The sequence below is a fragment of the Plectropomus leopardus genome, chromosome 20 (genome assembly GCF_026936395.1).
Source record: "Plectropomus leopardus strain MGB_pleo_1.0 chromosome 20, ASM2693639v1, whole genome shotgun sequence".
In the NCBI taxonomy this organism is placed as follows: domain Eukaryota; kingdom Metazoa; phylum Chordata; class Actinopteri; order Perciformes; family Serranidae; genus Plectropomus; species Plectropomus leopardus.
The window spans coordinates 10185162-10201098 of NC_142195.1; the positions used below are offsets into that span (position 1 = coordinate 10185162).

General features: G+C 37.9%; 1 protein-coding gene across 2 annotated transcripts; it reads right to left on the minus strand.

Annotated features, from left to right (window-relative positions):
- Positions 1-604: 604 nt before the first annotated feature.
- On the minus strand, positions 605-15496 carry klhl8 (kelch-like family member 8). Of its 2 annotated transcripts, XM_042509617.2 has the most exons (13): positions 15395-15465; positions 15079-15129; positions 11265-11484; positions 10637-10698; positions 9814-9979; positions 8917-9237; positions 8457-8643; positions 8016-8159; positions 7323-7434; positions 6514-6682; positions 5367-5526; positions 4593-4794; positions 605-3299 (listed from the first exon to the last, which is right to left on the minus strand). In XM_042509617.2, exons 3-13 carry the CDS (start codon positions 11460-11462, stop codon positions 3176-3178), a joined length of 1845 nt encoding a protein of 614 aa, XP_042365551.1. In that variant the 5' UTR covers positions 11463-11484; positions 15079-15129; positions 15395-15465; the 3' UTR covers positions 605-3175. The 2 variants fall into 2 exon arrangements, with proteins under 2 accessions (XP_042365551.1, XP_042365552.1); XM_042509618.2 differs by lacking the exon at positions 15079-15129 and having other exon boundaries at positions 15395-15496.
- Positions 15497-15937: the final 441 nt, after the last annotated feature.

Here is a 15937-nt window from a genome sequence, read left to right on the forward strand (position 1 = left end):
AATAATAATAATAATAATAATACAAACACACAAATGTCATACAATTTGTTTCTGGAACATCATTAACAATCAAGTTACGTAAACAATTTATACAATAGGAGCTTCAGGCAGCGTGCACATCACATTAGAAACAGTGAAACCACAAAGTCCAGCAGACAGTTTATAACAGGCACATGTCAACTGTCAATAAACTTTATACTGCAAATCCTCTGCCTCCAACTGTTACTTTTTAACTTGTTTTAATAGGATGTTACAAAACAATAAACGCAAATTTGATATAAAATTCTGAATTGTTTTTCTCTGAGACATTAGAATCAGAAAACTCCCAATGCTTACTTTACCAAAAAATATTAATGTTATGATTCTTCATTGAGGAAAAAAAAGCACACCAGATGGTGCAAAGTATGAGGGAGGATGAGCCGAAGTCTTTGGTTCCGAGCGGTCTGATGTGCTTGTTAATGGTGACTTTTCATAACAAAAGTTATAATTCATTTTATAATAAGGGTCATTATCACAAACTTGAAGTGCTTTTTTTGGACCTAGTTTATTATCAGTCCTGACCGGAAGGCAAAAATTTGAAGAAAAAATTGAAGATTCCAACCAATAATTTTACACAAAACTTTATTGTACCAATTTATACCAATACCATGTAAATAAAAGCACAAGATGGAAGCTGTCAGGAGGAGGAAGAACAACACAAAGTACAGTAAAGTTTACAAAAGACTTACCAAAGAAGATTCTGGCTCATTTTAGAATAAAGTTGCCAATAAGTTTTTCTTCTGTTTTGGTGTAAAACATTAGGTCAATAATATGCACTAAAATTAAAACCTGCAGGACAAAAAGTGTGCAATCATGGGTATATTTCTCATATAAACCAAATGTGTTTTTTTCTGTTTTAAAGTAGGTCTGTCAGCCTATTCTGAAAAACAACGCCGAAATTATTACATTTAGATAGAAATAGGCATGAGAGTTAAATAAACATCTTCAAACTTATAATATGAATAACATGAAAATCTCCATTTAGGACAAAAATATTCTCAGACTTCACACCTATTCTAGCAAAATAGTGCACAGCAAAGGATTAGATAGTGTAATAAAGGATAATACCAAAGATACACCTATTTTATTATACAAAATGTCCATATATTAAAATATAACGCAACCATCTGTAGGGACAAACTTCAGCTGCATCTCATACACACCTGAAAGCACTCTGATTAGGATTTCTGACAGTCCAGCTATCGTCAAACACAAATCTCGGATCTGAATATCTGTCCTTGTCAGTTTGAACAGACCTCTATACAAAAATGTAAAACTGAAAAAGAACCGGAGAGGTGCAACCGTATTGCTCGGATCAGTCCTATAGTCATCAAACTCTGTTCTGAGCTCAAGGTTAAAGTTCCCCTCCAGCCACGTTTTTAAGTATTGTTGATATTTTGTTTGACTTGGTTTTCCCACATAAAAAATGAAAATAATAATAACAATACATTAGAAAAAAAAACTCTGAAAAGGGGCTGGAATAGGAGCTGGATATACTCTTTCTCCCTTATTGAGAAAATCTGGACCTGGCCTCCATTCAGCTGCTTGCACATCAAGATGGCTAACCTTAGAGGAAATATCAGAAAGATTCAGCCATACACATTCAAGCCTTAAATCCAGACTCACGTGAGGAGTCTGTTGTGCACCAAACTCAGCAGAAATATCAGAATGCTAATTGTAGTTCACTCCTTTATTTATGTTGTGTCGTAGTTTGTTAGCTTGTAGGCTAACTGGCAGTTGCTGATGCAGCTTTAGTGGTTGTTAAACATCCGATAATATCTGCTATAATGTTACAGCGTGTTCACACTGGTCAGGATCGCATTCAAAAACTGCACACTCTACGATGTTAGCTGCCAAAACGTTTCACTGTGTTTATGCAGATCCTGCTCTCTGTACTGACAAGTCCACTCTGTGCTGGAGGTTTCAGGTTTCTTTGCTGGTGTTGTGTTGATATGTTTTTTTCAATATTAGACAGCGTCTGGCTTTCGTAGTAGTGCAGGGTACATTTTAATCTCAGGTTTTCAGTAGGGGAATGTGAAAACACCTCTCTAGTGACAAACTTTGCAAGACACATGTCAGTATATTCAAGGTCAGACACTTTAGGGGACATGAACAGAAGAAAAACACTTTTAGTGAGTGGAGGAGGACTTTAAGGAAGCGACTCAGGATTCAGCAGGTGCTTGAACTAGACACATTGTTTATGTGTTTGTGCACTTACATCCTACCCAGTGACTGATTTTTTCCCCAAACAGCCTTAAATGATTGTTCAAACACAATTAATTACATGCAAATCCCAGTTAAAACTGCTGCGATGTGATCCAGCTTGCTGTAGTTGATCTTTTGATAGATTAATTCTGAAATGCACCTTTAAAAGTCAAACTGCTCTAACAGATGCTTTTACTTCGCCTGGCAGAAGATAGCAGGAGTCCTGGAAATGCATTTGACATCATAAGATTGTATATTGGATTGACTGAAGAAATGTTTTAACTGCATACACTGCACTGCAAACAAGGTGCTGAATCCAGTACGATTTTTTTTCTTGTTTTCAAACTGCCAATTTGTCACGCCTCTGGTTCATGAAAACAACTGCAGAGCCAACGAGTGAACCAGAGACGGTCGTCAAGAGGGGACCTTCGAAATGCGTTCATACTGGCCAACTATACAGTCCGCATTCAAGATGTTCAGTTCATTTATTAGTTCTGAATCCAAACTCACCTCTCACTCTCGAGATGTTAGTAATAAATACTAGTAGGCTCAGCCACTATGTTCCCTTAAAAAAATCCAAACTATGTCAAGGCAGTCAAACTGAAGAAAATACAGTACAAAATACTACATCACTGATTGCAAATAACACCAGCAGAAGTCAAAAAAATGTCTTGAATGTATAATTTCGTCAGAGAAGACTTCAGATTTGTCAGACGTGCACTTCAAGTCAGTAAAACCTCCCTAATATTCCTCAATCACTGTGTGCAAACCGAACGTCAGCCTGTAACGGATTAAGGCTGATGTTCAGACAGTGGCGACAGTAATGAAATCACTCTGTCAGTGTCTGTGTGCTTTGTGTTGTGTGCTTGTGCAGTGATCACATCTGACGGTGACCTGACAGTCAGTCACCTGGTAAAAAGTGGAGCGGCGGTCACATGCAGTTGGCCACGTTGCTGGAGCCCTGGCCGACGTCCCTGATCTGGCTGACGTGAGATGAACAGACAGCCACTCCGGCTCCGGCACGGCAGTGAGACACTGAACCCACCAGCTCCCATCTGAACAGCAAACACATAGAAATCACAACAGAATAAGAAGAAGAAGAGACAGCATAACAGTCCTGAACAGCAGAGCACTATTTTTGGCATTTTTGCTTTTATTTGACAGAGACTGGAGAAACAGGGGTATGAAATACAACAGTAATTCCAAGACTGAAATCTAACCCAGGATGATGTTGCAGTGATGCAGTAATGCAGTAATGCACGGTAACCACTTGACTACTAATGCCCTCAATATAGCAATATTTTTGAGCTAGGTCTCTAAGTGCAATTAAAATGATTCACTATGTAGCAAAAAGTTACCAGTATCTAGAGACATTGTCTTTACATTTTTAAGATAAGCAGCTGATTTTCTTACATATCGTGACAGACATCGGCGACCAAGATCGTTTGGAAATTAGTGAAACAGAAAAGTGCTACGGGTTAATTGGTCCCCGTGTAATTATACAAGTATGTAACCAAAAGATCAGTCACACAGGCTTTTAATCATAAACTGTACATAAAGACAGACAAGGAGTCATCTTCTTCACACACTATACAAAAACGAAGCCCAAATATCCCAGATACGGCAGCTGACATCTTGCACTGACAGCGTCATTTTTTTTAGCTAGAGTCTGTAAAATAGTTATCTCTGTGGTATCATTTACCCACAAATTTGCTAATCCTCGGATAGTGAACTGGTGGCCTGACTTACTCTTCTTCTAATTGGCTTACCCTGACACTCTTACCCTGACCCGCGTTTGATGCCAGTGGGTAATTTTTTATTCATGTTGCTTGTGTTTTCTTATATATTTATGCATTGGTGTCCCTCAGTCGCTGTAATATTAGACAAATGCAGGTGCTGCTATCCTCAGCTCTTAAGGACTGTCGAAACACAGAGTCTTTAGTCCTCAAAAGTCATACTGGATTATCAATGACCCCACATGTTCTCTATGACTACTTTAAGCTAAAGCCTTCAGAAATTGCATGTTAAACAAATACGATTTGTAATCAGTCTCAGTAGTAAAGATGTTCATTTTGTGTTGTGTGTAGATTCATTAATAATCCTCAAATTGCCCCTCGAGGGACAAATTAAGTTTTCTGAATGTAGCTGAACCTGTTTAAAAGACAGATACAAAAGACAACCAGTTGCTTTACAGTATCACACATTTCTCAGATATTCACAAATTGCTAAAGAGCAGTGGATGATGGGAGGTTTCTACTATAAAAACAGGCTACAAAATCATCCCAAATCCCACCTCAATACATTACTATCACATCTCATCCCATGCTCCTCACGAATTTCCACCTCACCTGTTCATTCGAGGCTCAAAAGCCTCCACTGTGTTCAGGTAGATGTTGCCATTGTGACCCCCGACTGCAAATACTCTGCCCATTACAGTGGCTACCCCGACTCCCCCACGCGGGGTGGTCAGCTCAGAAACGTACTCCCAGCGGTGCATTCGGGGGTCAAAGCGCTCTACAGAGCTCAGGGGTGAATTGTCATCAAAACCACCTTTAGGAAAGACAAGAGACAACTATTAAGAAGAGGGTCAAACCGGAGACTGGCATGTAGGGTATTACTTCACATGAACACACTAAAGGAGTGACAACCACTCACACTCTTTTTGGAGGATTATGTCGTTAGTAATGGAGCAGACAGAAGACAAGAGGATGTTCATGTATCCAAATTAATCTACAGCTACTGACCAGGCAAAATGCCACAAGAGACGTTTAAATGAACCCCAAATGACTCTTCAAATTAAAGTGCTACAATAAAAATCCTAACCTCTCACTCAATCAGTAAATCAGTTACCAGATTGCTTTACAAAACATTAAAATTGTCTACCTGATTCATGCAGTTGTGTATAAAATTGCTGGGTGTGTATCTAAGACACATGTGACCTGAGTGTGTTTGAAGAAAACTTAACAGGAAGAAACAATAAAACAATAACAATCAGTGTCAATCCAGCCACTGCGGTTAAATGTGGACAAAACACATCTTGAAAGTACTGTATGTGGCTCCAACCAGCAATATCAATATCAAGTGATCGGATGTGAAGACGTGAAAAAATGTATTCCTCTCACCCACTACATAGAGGCAGCCATTGAGCTTGCTGACTCCATTTCCAGCTCGTCGCTGTCCCATCTCGCTAACCTGCGTCCACTTGTTGAGGTGTGGGTTAAACCGCTCCACACTGGAAAGTGACGCCACGCCATCGTTGCCTCCCACTGCGTACACGAAACTCTAGCAAGGAGAGAGTATAAAGAAGTGAAGTCAGGACTATATATCATACGGTCACAGCTGATTGGCATTCCTCTGCAGTGGACATTACCAAATAGTAGACTGCAGCCAAGACCTGAATTGAGTGACGGTTCTATGCAGGTTCTGATGAATGGATGAGAATAAATAATAGTTTTCCCCCCATGTGCAGAGGCTGCGTCCCTGCAGTCGTGCTGCATGTCCTCCCCTCTCTCTCTCTCTTTCAAACAAAAAAACTGTACTATCTACTAAAAGACTGAAAAGCCAAAAGAAAAAATAAAATAAAATAAAGAGAATCTTGAAAAAACATGAATTTTCACACTGGGTGGTGTTTTTTTCTGACGGTCATGGCTACAGACTATGTGTGTAGCTAACCCAGGTAAAATGACAAAAACTTGGCTCAAATGATCTGATTCAATCATTGTGAATGAAGTGTAAGAAATGTGAGAGAAATGACAGCATGGAGCAATAGACCAGCTACTTTCTGGCAGTGATCTGTGTGTTTTCACTGCTCTAGCCAAAGTAGCATCGCACATCATCATCGAGCTAGAACTGACTTACAGCTGCGAGTCAGCTTTCTCTGCTGTGAACATTTCTCTCTCTGATAAAGCAAGTTGAAAAAAATTTATTGAAAAAAGGTATTTTTTTTAAGAAAGAGAGAAACAGCTAATCAAAGCTCCTTTTTTGAAAACTGTATTCACAGGATTCTGTCTCTCTTAACTTTAAACACAGGCCTTAGGTCCATTATGCTAGGACGAATTGTATTTATGGTAAAGATAGCTATTTGTTTTTTATGTTTTTAAACTCCCTGTGTCTTTATGTCAAAAGTATCCTACTTTGAAAATTGACAATCAATATTGTTGAAATGATATGCAAATGTTTAGGACACAACTTTGAATATCTTTTCTGGGGGAAAAAAAATAATAACTGGTCCTCTTTGAGTTTTAATTGGATACCCCTGCCCAGTCTTACCCCCAGTGCCACAGATCCCACTCCTCCTCTGGGTGTGTTCATTGGAGCCACAGCGCTCCAGCAGTCACTTTCGATGTCGTAACGCTCCACATCGTTGAAGCAAGAGTTGTCATCGAGACCCCCAATAGCATAGATGGGACCGCCCAGAGCTGCCAGGGCTATACCCCTCCTGAGAAACACACACATCCTTGTTTAGAGCAATAATTCTGCCATTACCCAGTACTAGTGAGTATATATACTATAAGAATTGCATGTTAAGGTATTAATCTGCTCTATTTCTGAGCATGTAAGGCTGTAAAAAGGAACATTTTCTGATTCCACAGAGTTTAAAACTCAGACTGGCAGCTTTTGGAGTGTGAAGAACATTATGTTCAATGATTACGTCCCATATTTGAAATTACTTTGTCCAGCTTGGTGGATTTGGTTGCCCAGTTAATCCTACTAGCTCTGGCAAATTTTAGTGAGCTCCACCGCTGTTATGCTTTTATGTCAACATTTTCAAAAGTAAAAGTGGAGCTAGAAGTTAAATAGTATCAGTTTTAAGACAAATTTTTAAGAAACAGTTTTAAGAAAAATTCTGACAATGTTATTTAAAAAGTTAGACTGCATAAGCAGCTAAAAGTTGTAAATTTGTTTTTTGTATCACAATTTTTATGTGTTAAAGCATGAGATTTTGAAGGCCAAAACAGAGAGGAAAAGTGTTGTTTTTTTTTTAACTTGGCCACCTCACTGTAATAGCGCCCCCTTCCAAAATGTGAGCCACAGAAGACAGTCCCATTCGTCTTCAGTATAATGTGCTGTCTGTGTACCTTTTGGTGTTCATCGAGGCTTTCATCATCCACTTGTTGGTGAGGGGGTCGAACATCTCCATGTTGCCTAAGTGTTCGTTTCCATCATGGCCGCCAACAGCATAAACCTTCCCTGAGGAAACCAACGTCAAACAGAGGTTATGAACATTTGATGCGTCCATTGATTACGTATAATCCATGGTTCATTATACTGAAAAAATGAAATTAGTAAAGCTTTTCTGACTGGTGACTAATCATTGTTTTACAAACTAAATGTTTTCAGTTGGTATGTTGCAATGTATAGTGGATGCACACTGAAGTTCATATATAAAGCGAATATTTTATATTCTAAATTATCTCATAAAAACTCAAACATTAGGGTATGGTAGATTATTTCTGTACAATATACAGTCAGTTGTCAGTTTATAGAAATCACTGAACACCTCTCTGTATAACACAGCACAACAACACTGCACCAAAAATATAAGTATTAGCATCACTATTAAACAGTTAGAAAACAAAAAAGGATTATAACTGTCATGAAGGTAGTATTTGTTTCAAGACTGTTGCATGAGACTGGCACAGTTTCAGCTAGTTGTACCTGATAAAGCAGTGAAACATATGTCATAAAGTTTCCCCCTGCTTTGCAGTTTCTAAACCAAACTGTCCAAATCTTTTGCTTTCTGTAGCTTTATTATACACATCCCTTCTTACCTCCCACAGATATTACACCCACGTGACGCCGTCTGCTGTTCATTTCAGGACCAAAAAACCAGCTGTTTTTAGTGATGGAGTAGCACTCGATGCTGCGAAACGGGTCACCTGAACCCCCGCGGCCACCCACACAAAACAAAACCCCTGAAGAAGTGGCAGCAAAGTACAACAGTTGTTAGAGTGAGAGAACACACGTAATACTTAACACCAACAAAACCTAACAATTACCTTTTTTAAAGGGTAATTAAAAGAAAACATAAAGTCTATAAATGAGAATCTCTTATATTTTTGTAAATTTACTTATGTACCGAAGACACCAAGAAAGTCATTTAGTTTCATGAATGTAGCTGTGTATGTTTTAAAAAGTGCTGAATGTTACTACAAATGCCATAAAACCTGTCGTTACATGTTCAAAGCCAAACAATACCATACAAGTATTACCTGCAGTGTGTTTCCGGGGTATTGTACGGACCGAATACTCAAAGTCCAGCACCACCTTGTTGCTCAGATGCAGGTGGTAATTCCTGGCTTCGTCCATCAGGTCGCGACAACTCAAGTTTCCTTTTATCATCTCGTCCTTAGCCACTGTTCCAGTCAGGAACTCAACAGGGAGCAGGGGGAGGCGCACCTGAAGGAGAGACCAGCGTACACACTGTGTTATGGTCGTAAAAGTGATTACATAAAGCTGGGACCGTACATGTAACACAATTTTACACAATTTTATGAAGCTAAACCTTCAGGTAAACAGTAAAATGTGTCATAAAATCTAACTTCACGAGCACACACACACACAGGTACTTCCAAACACAAATGCAGAATTTAAATTAAATTCAAGAAAATGGATCATTCATTTAAAGAAGCGGATCCAAAGGTGATAACCTTTGGCTACACACTCTCTAACCTGAGACATGATCTGGTCCAGCCAGGCCTCGTGGTGCTGTGGATTCGCTTTCAGCCATTTCACTGCTGCATTGTACACCTGTGTCTCCGAGTGGATATTGAGCTCGCTGGAGGACAATAATGTGCGCAAGTGCTGGGGAGACACGCACGTAAAGTCCTCACACTCCACCACTTCAGTGAAGTGTTCGCACGCATAGCGGTCTGCCATGTCCATCAGGTCCACGCGATTGTGGCTCTCAGCAAAGGTCCGAACTGCCAGGCAGTTTGTGGGGTGAAAGTGGGCTTTCATGTACTCGCAGCAGGCTCTCGCCACCAACTCCACCTAATAGATCCACACACAGATGAAGCAATTAAACAGATGATCTCAATGTATTACAAATATACTTATGATCTGGGTACAAAGTGTCATCACTTTTTTATTACTTGAATGTGTTAATTAAGGTTACGCGCACTGTGAAAGTAAGCTAATGTATTCATTTTCATTCATTTATTTTATCACAAACATCACATGGTTTTCATTCTGCACTTTAATGCCCATTCAATGGCTCTTTTATTCTTGGGTTTTTTTATATACATTCTTCGATATCCTTTTCACATTTTATACCACTTTTAAAAGTATCTTTCTATCTATAAGAACATGTGCGTGCGGCCAGACCGGCTTAGCACGACAAACGACAGAGAAGGTTGCAGTACGACACACATAGAGGGAGCGTGACTTCTCTGCTCAGGATGTCATTCACTATATCTTTACAAAGCAAACAGTGGTTTGCTGTTATATTAATGCTTTGAATAGTGCATACAGAACCTTTAACTTTTTATTGAAAGTTTTGATCCACATAGTTCATGTAAGATGAGGTAAACAGAGGCTTGCTGACTGATGGTATTTGTGTTTCTTTACCTGGAGGATGCAGGCAGCATAAAGCAGAGGCTGGACATTGTCCACGGTTAATGTGAGCTTGGAGGAGTAGGCAAAATGCACCAGGTCCTGGATGGCATCACCATCAAAATCCTTGATCTCTATCAGTTCCTGCTTAGCCTCAGACATCTCTGACAGGAACATGGCCCTGAGGGAAGAAAAAGCCACTTAGACAAGAACACCGAGAAACCTCCACAAAGCTTTGTGTTCTGCAAAAACATACAAACATGACAATAGTCATTCTCTGATTTAAAAAAAAAAATGTATTTGTGACATTGTATTCAGGCTCAGGGCAGTTTACAGACAGTTCTTTGTTGCTTATTTCCTGTATGTTTAGTCAGAGTGTATCCAGCATGTAATATGTAAGGAATAATATAAAGCAGTGGATCATTTTTGTGAAATGTACCCCTCCAGAGTGATGCAGGACCCTGAGCCACTCTGTGTACATTATCCAGCTTATTACACTACTATTTACTAAAGAAATCAATAATTTTACAAAAAACATTGGTTTTAAATAATTGTATTGATTTAAATATGGTTTTACTGTGTAAATTGCAGCGGTATATTATTTGAAAATAACAGATTGTAGAATGCCACAATTGATCAATCATAATCGAGTAATTAAGAAGCCATGAAATAGTTACATAATATTTGGCTTTAAGTACAGTATAAACCAAGAGGTTCCATTAAATCATTATAGAGATTAAATGTCCATTAGTGAAAAAAAAAACTACTTATTTCTGTCTATGCTTTTTTGAAAATTTGCTCTTATAGGCCTACATCAAAATATATTCAGATATCATACCTGAAGTAGGGGATCACACAAGCCAGCACTAGTTTGTGGCATGGTATCAACCTACTGCCAACCTACAGAAGGAGACAAACACCAAATACACATCAGAATAAAAGTATACAGCACTAATAAGCTCACTGATTATTCATTTCTACAGGATGTTCAGAGTACAGTGATTTGAAAATACATTAAAAAAATACACTCAACTAAAAATTGTGATTAATTCGCCTTACATTTATAAAATATTCATTGTGAAATCACAACCTCTAACCTGACACTGAAAAACAGGGGTGACAACAATTGATCAGCGATCAATTAATTGTTTGTTAAGAATTTAATCAAACATGTGAAATGTAATCAGTTAATCGACAGACTATGAAATGCTGTCAAAATATATGCAACATGTTGCTGTGAGCTTTGACTAAGTATAAAACGCATTTGGTATTGTTTTAAACAAGCAACATTTTTATATTTTTTTTCCTGAATAATGATTAATTGATCTATTCTTCATTTTACCTGTTAATCAAATGAGGAAACTGCTTACAATTTGCAACCCTACTAAACGACATAAATAAAGATCAGTTGAGATATAAGACAAACAAAACTCCCTTCGTTCGTGTCTGGACAGCGTCTGACCTACCTTCAGCGTGACGTCACAGAGCTCTCCTACTTCATAGAAATGCCTGAGAGAGTTATGGAAGTCCTTCCAAGCCTCGTGAGCCTCAAAGATAAATGACCCATCAGGCTCACAGTCGGCTTTCGATGCTCTGTTTCCAGGACGCTTCTCCTTGGGCTTCAGCTGCTTGGCATGGTCTGGCACCACATCCCCAGGTGCCATAGCTGGCTACAGGTAACAACACCTGTAAGACAGATAAGAGTTTCAAATAGTTTCAAACAGAGGGATCACTTCTTAACTGTGAAGATTTTCTCATTTTTAAATCACAGTTTATTTGTTAATTTGAAGACATCTTCAATTTCTGAGCTTGCAATTGGCATTGTTGTGGTTTTTAAAAAAAATGACTAGGGATGTCCCGATAAGGATGAGAAGGATTGGTATATGGTCCAATCAATGTATTTTTTAACTGATCGGGATCAGTCATTTAGAGCATGTGCAAAGCCTGATGTTTTGTTTACATCTGCCGTCACACAGATGTGGTAACAGAGGGGATGATATGTGGAAGATATTCAGGTTTTATTGTGATGCTGATTCTCCAGTAAGCAGAAACTGTTTTTTTTTATGTTCAACTTACACCGCTAAACCACTTTACGTGGAACTGAAATTTTTGTTGTTCATTTTTGGTTTTACTATAATTCTGGAATAAGTGGAACTCACCGACCGATTATTATTTGTTTTGACTGTGAATTTTAAAGTATTAAGCGGATTTGTGATAAGAACCATTTAAAATATTTTTAGTTTGTTTACGGTTTTTTATTGAAAAAAAGCTGCACTATGTGGATTTGTAATAAGAGAAATAAAAGATTTATTTTGTTTAATAAAAACTGTGCTAAGTTAATATAAAAATATGTTGTGTTTATTTACTTTGTGAAAACAGATGTTGCACTAAGTGGATTTGAAAGCTATTTCTACAGACATTTTAGTTTGTATAATTATTTTAATCAAAAATAATGCTGCACTAGGTGAAATTGAAAGCAAATTCCAAACATATTTTGATTTGTTTACTAGGTTACTTTATAAAGAAAAAAATGCTGCACTGATTGGAATTGTGATAAGAGCCATATAAAAATATTTTCAGTATGTTAACTTTGTTATTTTGTAAAAAATAAATTAAAAAACCCTTAAGGAACTTCAGTACTTGAAGTGTGCACTGTGCAGCTGTATTATCCAGGTAAAAACAAGTGTTGGAACAGGATCAGGGCCAAAAAACCTGATCAGGCCGTCCCTACAAATAAATAATTTCAGGAATTGAAAAAATATATATATTTATAATAACCAATACAATTAAATGGATAGGCTGTGAACAAAGTAATGCATAACAGAATAATCACCCATTCCTCACGAAAAGCAGGCTTAATTTCCACTGCCATTTAATGAATCATGTAAGCATAACTTGACATAGAAACTGCAACTCGGTGCAAATAACATTCTCCAGGCTTCAATAGGAAACAAAAGAGAAATTAGCGGTGGGGGACACTGCCTGCCAGCAGAGCAAGTTTGGTCTGTATTTCTCCCCCTTTCAGTGTCACTTCCCTTTTACTCATTCAGCAGAGACAGGAGCCAAATGTGGACAAAAAAACAGCAAAAGCAGATTCCTCCAAGCTAACAAGGCACACCATGTACAAAATACTGTGCAATCAAACCCATAAAAATTCCTACCTATTGCTGAATCTGATGAAAAATCTCTATAGTTGATATGTCACAGAGAAACTGAGAGAAGACAGCCAGAGGCCACACCTCTACCCACATCTTACAGATGATGCACTGTCTCTCTTTAAGGTTATGTCTGAATAGACTCAGTGTATCGCCCCCTCATCACTAGTCCTCTCAGCTATAAGAGGAGAAACATCAAGTTCCTTCACATGCACTAGTGATCAAAGGCTCTCCCTCGAAATCTGTTCTACTTTGTAGGCTCGTGGGTTGGCTTCATCTTTGAAACCACACGTAGAGACTCAGAACTACTGAATTTAAAGACAAGATTGAGAAACACTTTCACGGCCTTAAGATGATAACATCGCCATGTTTTATTATTTATAGGGAACGAGATTATCAATAATTTAACAACAGATGTATCGCACAACTCCACCGAGGTTAGAACTGAAAAACAGTGTGTGGCTACAGCAACCTCTTTTTAAATTTATACGCATCTGCAGCTGTGTACAAAGGGGACGCCCACAAAGTTACTAGTATACCAAAGTAGGTACAATGGTAGACGAGCTACACCAAAGTGCAGTGCACTCATGTGAAACTACTGTTGTCATGTTAAATTACTTAACCCACTTGTCTTGGAGCACACAGCAACTACTCTTAAATGCTTTCCTGGTTTGGCCTTTGATCAGTGTATTGTGACTGTAATTACCCACTAATGAGCTTGCTTCCTGGACACTGAATTACTATATTTTCCTCGCCACCTTTTAAGACACTGAGGGTGCGGCCGCTTGTGAAAAAGTAAGATTATATTTGTTATGCAGTCAGCTGATTTTTTTCCCCACATTTATTTAACCCTTTGTGTGGTACTTCACCTTATTACATATCACACAAGCACCTCTGATGTTTCCTCCGATCACATCACATAAGGAGCTTGCAGAATTGTTTTGCACCTATTTATACCTCAGTTGTACACATTGCATGCTGTCTGCAATTAGAAGTGTTGGAATGAAAATAAGTACATTTACTCAAGTGCTGTAGTTAAGTAAAAAATTGAGGTACTTGTACTTTTACTTGTGTCTTTTCTTTTCATCCCACTCTATATTGTGCTTTTTAATTCACTACATTTATCTTTAAGATTTATTTACTAGTTACTTTACAATTTTTTTTTGCATAAAAAGCATAAGAGTGTATGAAATATGATGTTTTGGTATAAATTACACCATACAATGACTTATACAAGTACAGCTGAAATGATGAGTATATTAATTCAGCTGATTGCCAGCAAATTAATTGGCAACTATTTTGATAAACATTTAAGTCAATTTCTTGTTTTTATCTCTTTTTTTTTAAAGCTTTGAGTTTTCGGGTGTTTTGTAATCTTTTGGATTGCTCACTTTGGCAACTATGTTAATAATCACTAAAGTCATTTTCTGTTCTTTTCTTTTCGTTAATACTTTTAAGTTTTGGAGGTGAGTTTTTTCTGTATGGGGTACTTCTACTTTTCATACTTTAAGTGCATTTTTCTGATTAGACTTACTTACTTTTGCTTAAGTAGAATTTTTAATGCGTTTTATCAGAGTATTTTCACTGTGTGGTATTACTACTTTTACTTAAGGAAATAAATACTTCCTCCACCACTGGCAATCACTGTATATTTAGTCCTAAAACTAGCCCTATTTACCCAACTATGTGCCAAACGTGCCCAAAATACACAACAGGGGGGTGACCCATGTGTAGAAAACATGCTCTTATAGTGACAAGAATATCAAGAGAAGAGGTAATGGATGCACATATGTTAGATAACAGCTATACAGTTACAGACAATATCACACACACACACACACACACACACACACACACACACATACCTGGTTAGTTAGCTATTTGATGTAAACGATAGCTAGCACCTTCAGATGTCACCTAAAATTATTTTCAGCCTGTCGATACTTTTTAGGTGACGTTATGACACCAAAACAAACGCATATTAATGGCAGCTGGGTTAATCTGGCACAGCAGTTGACAAGAGCTGAAATAAACCCTGAAAAACGCAAACAACCACACGTATAACAGTTTGTGAAGATGAGCTCGGGTTATCAACATGTTATGGTATGTTAATACAGCCGCATACCGTCTTAACATCGTGTTGTTAACGTTGGACCACATAGCGGTGTCTCCCTCTCTGAAACCAGACAAAACAAGACTCAAAACAAATATAAAGTAATCAAGCGTCACTCGACGGAAACAAAATTAACGTTAACGATTAGCGTTTTGCTAACAGTACCGAGCAGGCAGATTAGCATCCGTGCGCGAGCTAACGTTAGCTGGCAGGGAAAGGAAACGATTTCACGAGGAGTTGAGCGAAAATACTACACACCAAATGGCACAAGTCACAACAACACGTTGTATAATCGTCACATTGAGTCAAAAATATTTAATTTAGCTACCTCATGTCGCAGCAAGAATTAAGATGCCGGCTTCCTAAAGGGGAATGTTTGGTATTGGCACGTTTTGTTGTGATTCCAGGGGCTTCATGGGTATTGTAGTTTTAAGGGATTACCTGAACTACAGCTGTGGGAACTTCCTTATAATACATCCATGAAATTAAGTTATCAGTGCCTGGGGCTGAATAACAGCAGGCAGGTTCAAGCTAGTTATTAAGTGTACGAAGGCATGAAGGAAGGAAGACATAACTAACTAACTAACCAAATAAATAAATAAAATGATAATGGCAATACTAAAATAAATAAGTAAAATACTCAAATTGTAAATAAGAGGTAAATGAGAGGATAACAGCGCAAAGTAAAATAATAAATAAATATGTTTAAAAAAATAATAAAATGACATAGACAGTAGTAAAACTATGAAGCAGGCTAAAATACATGAATAATGGTCAATAGATAAATAAAGATGAATTAAACAGGTCTCGCTATAGAATGAGACACAGTGTCTCAGTGAGATTACCTGTATAAATAAAGCTTAAATGAAAT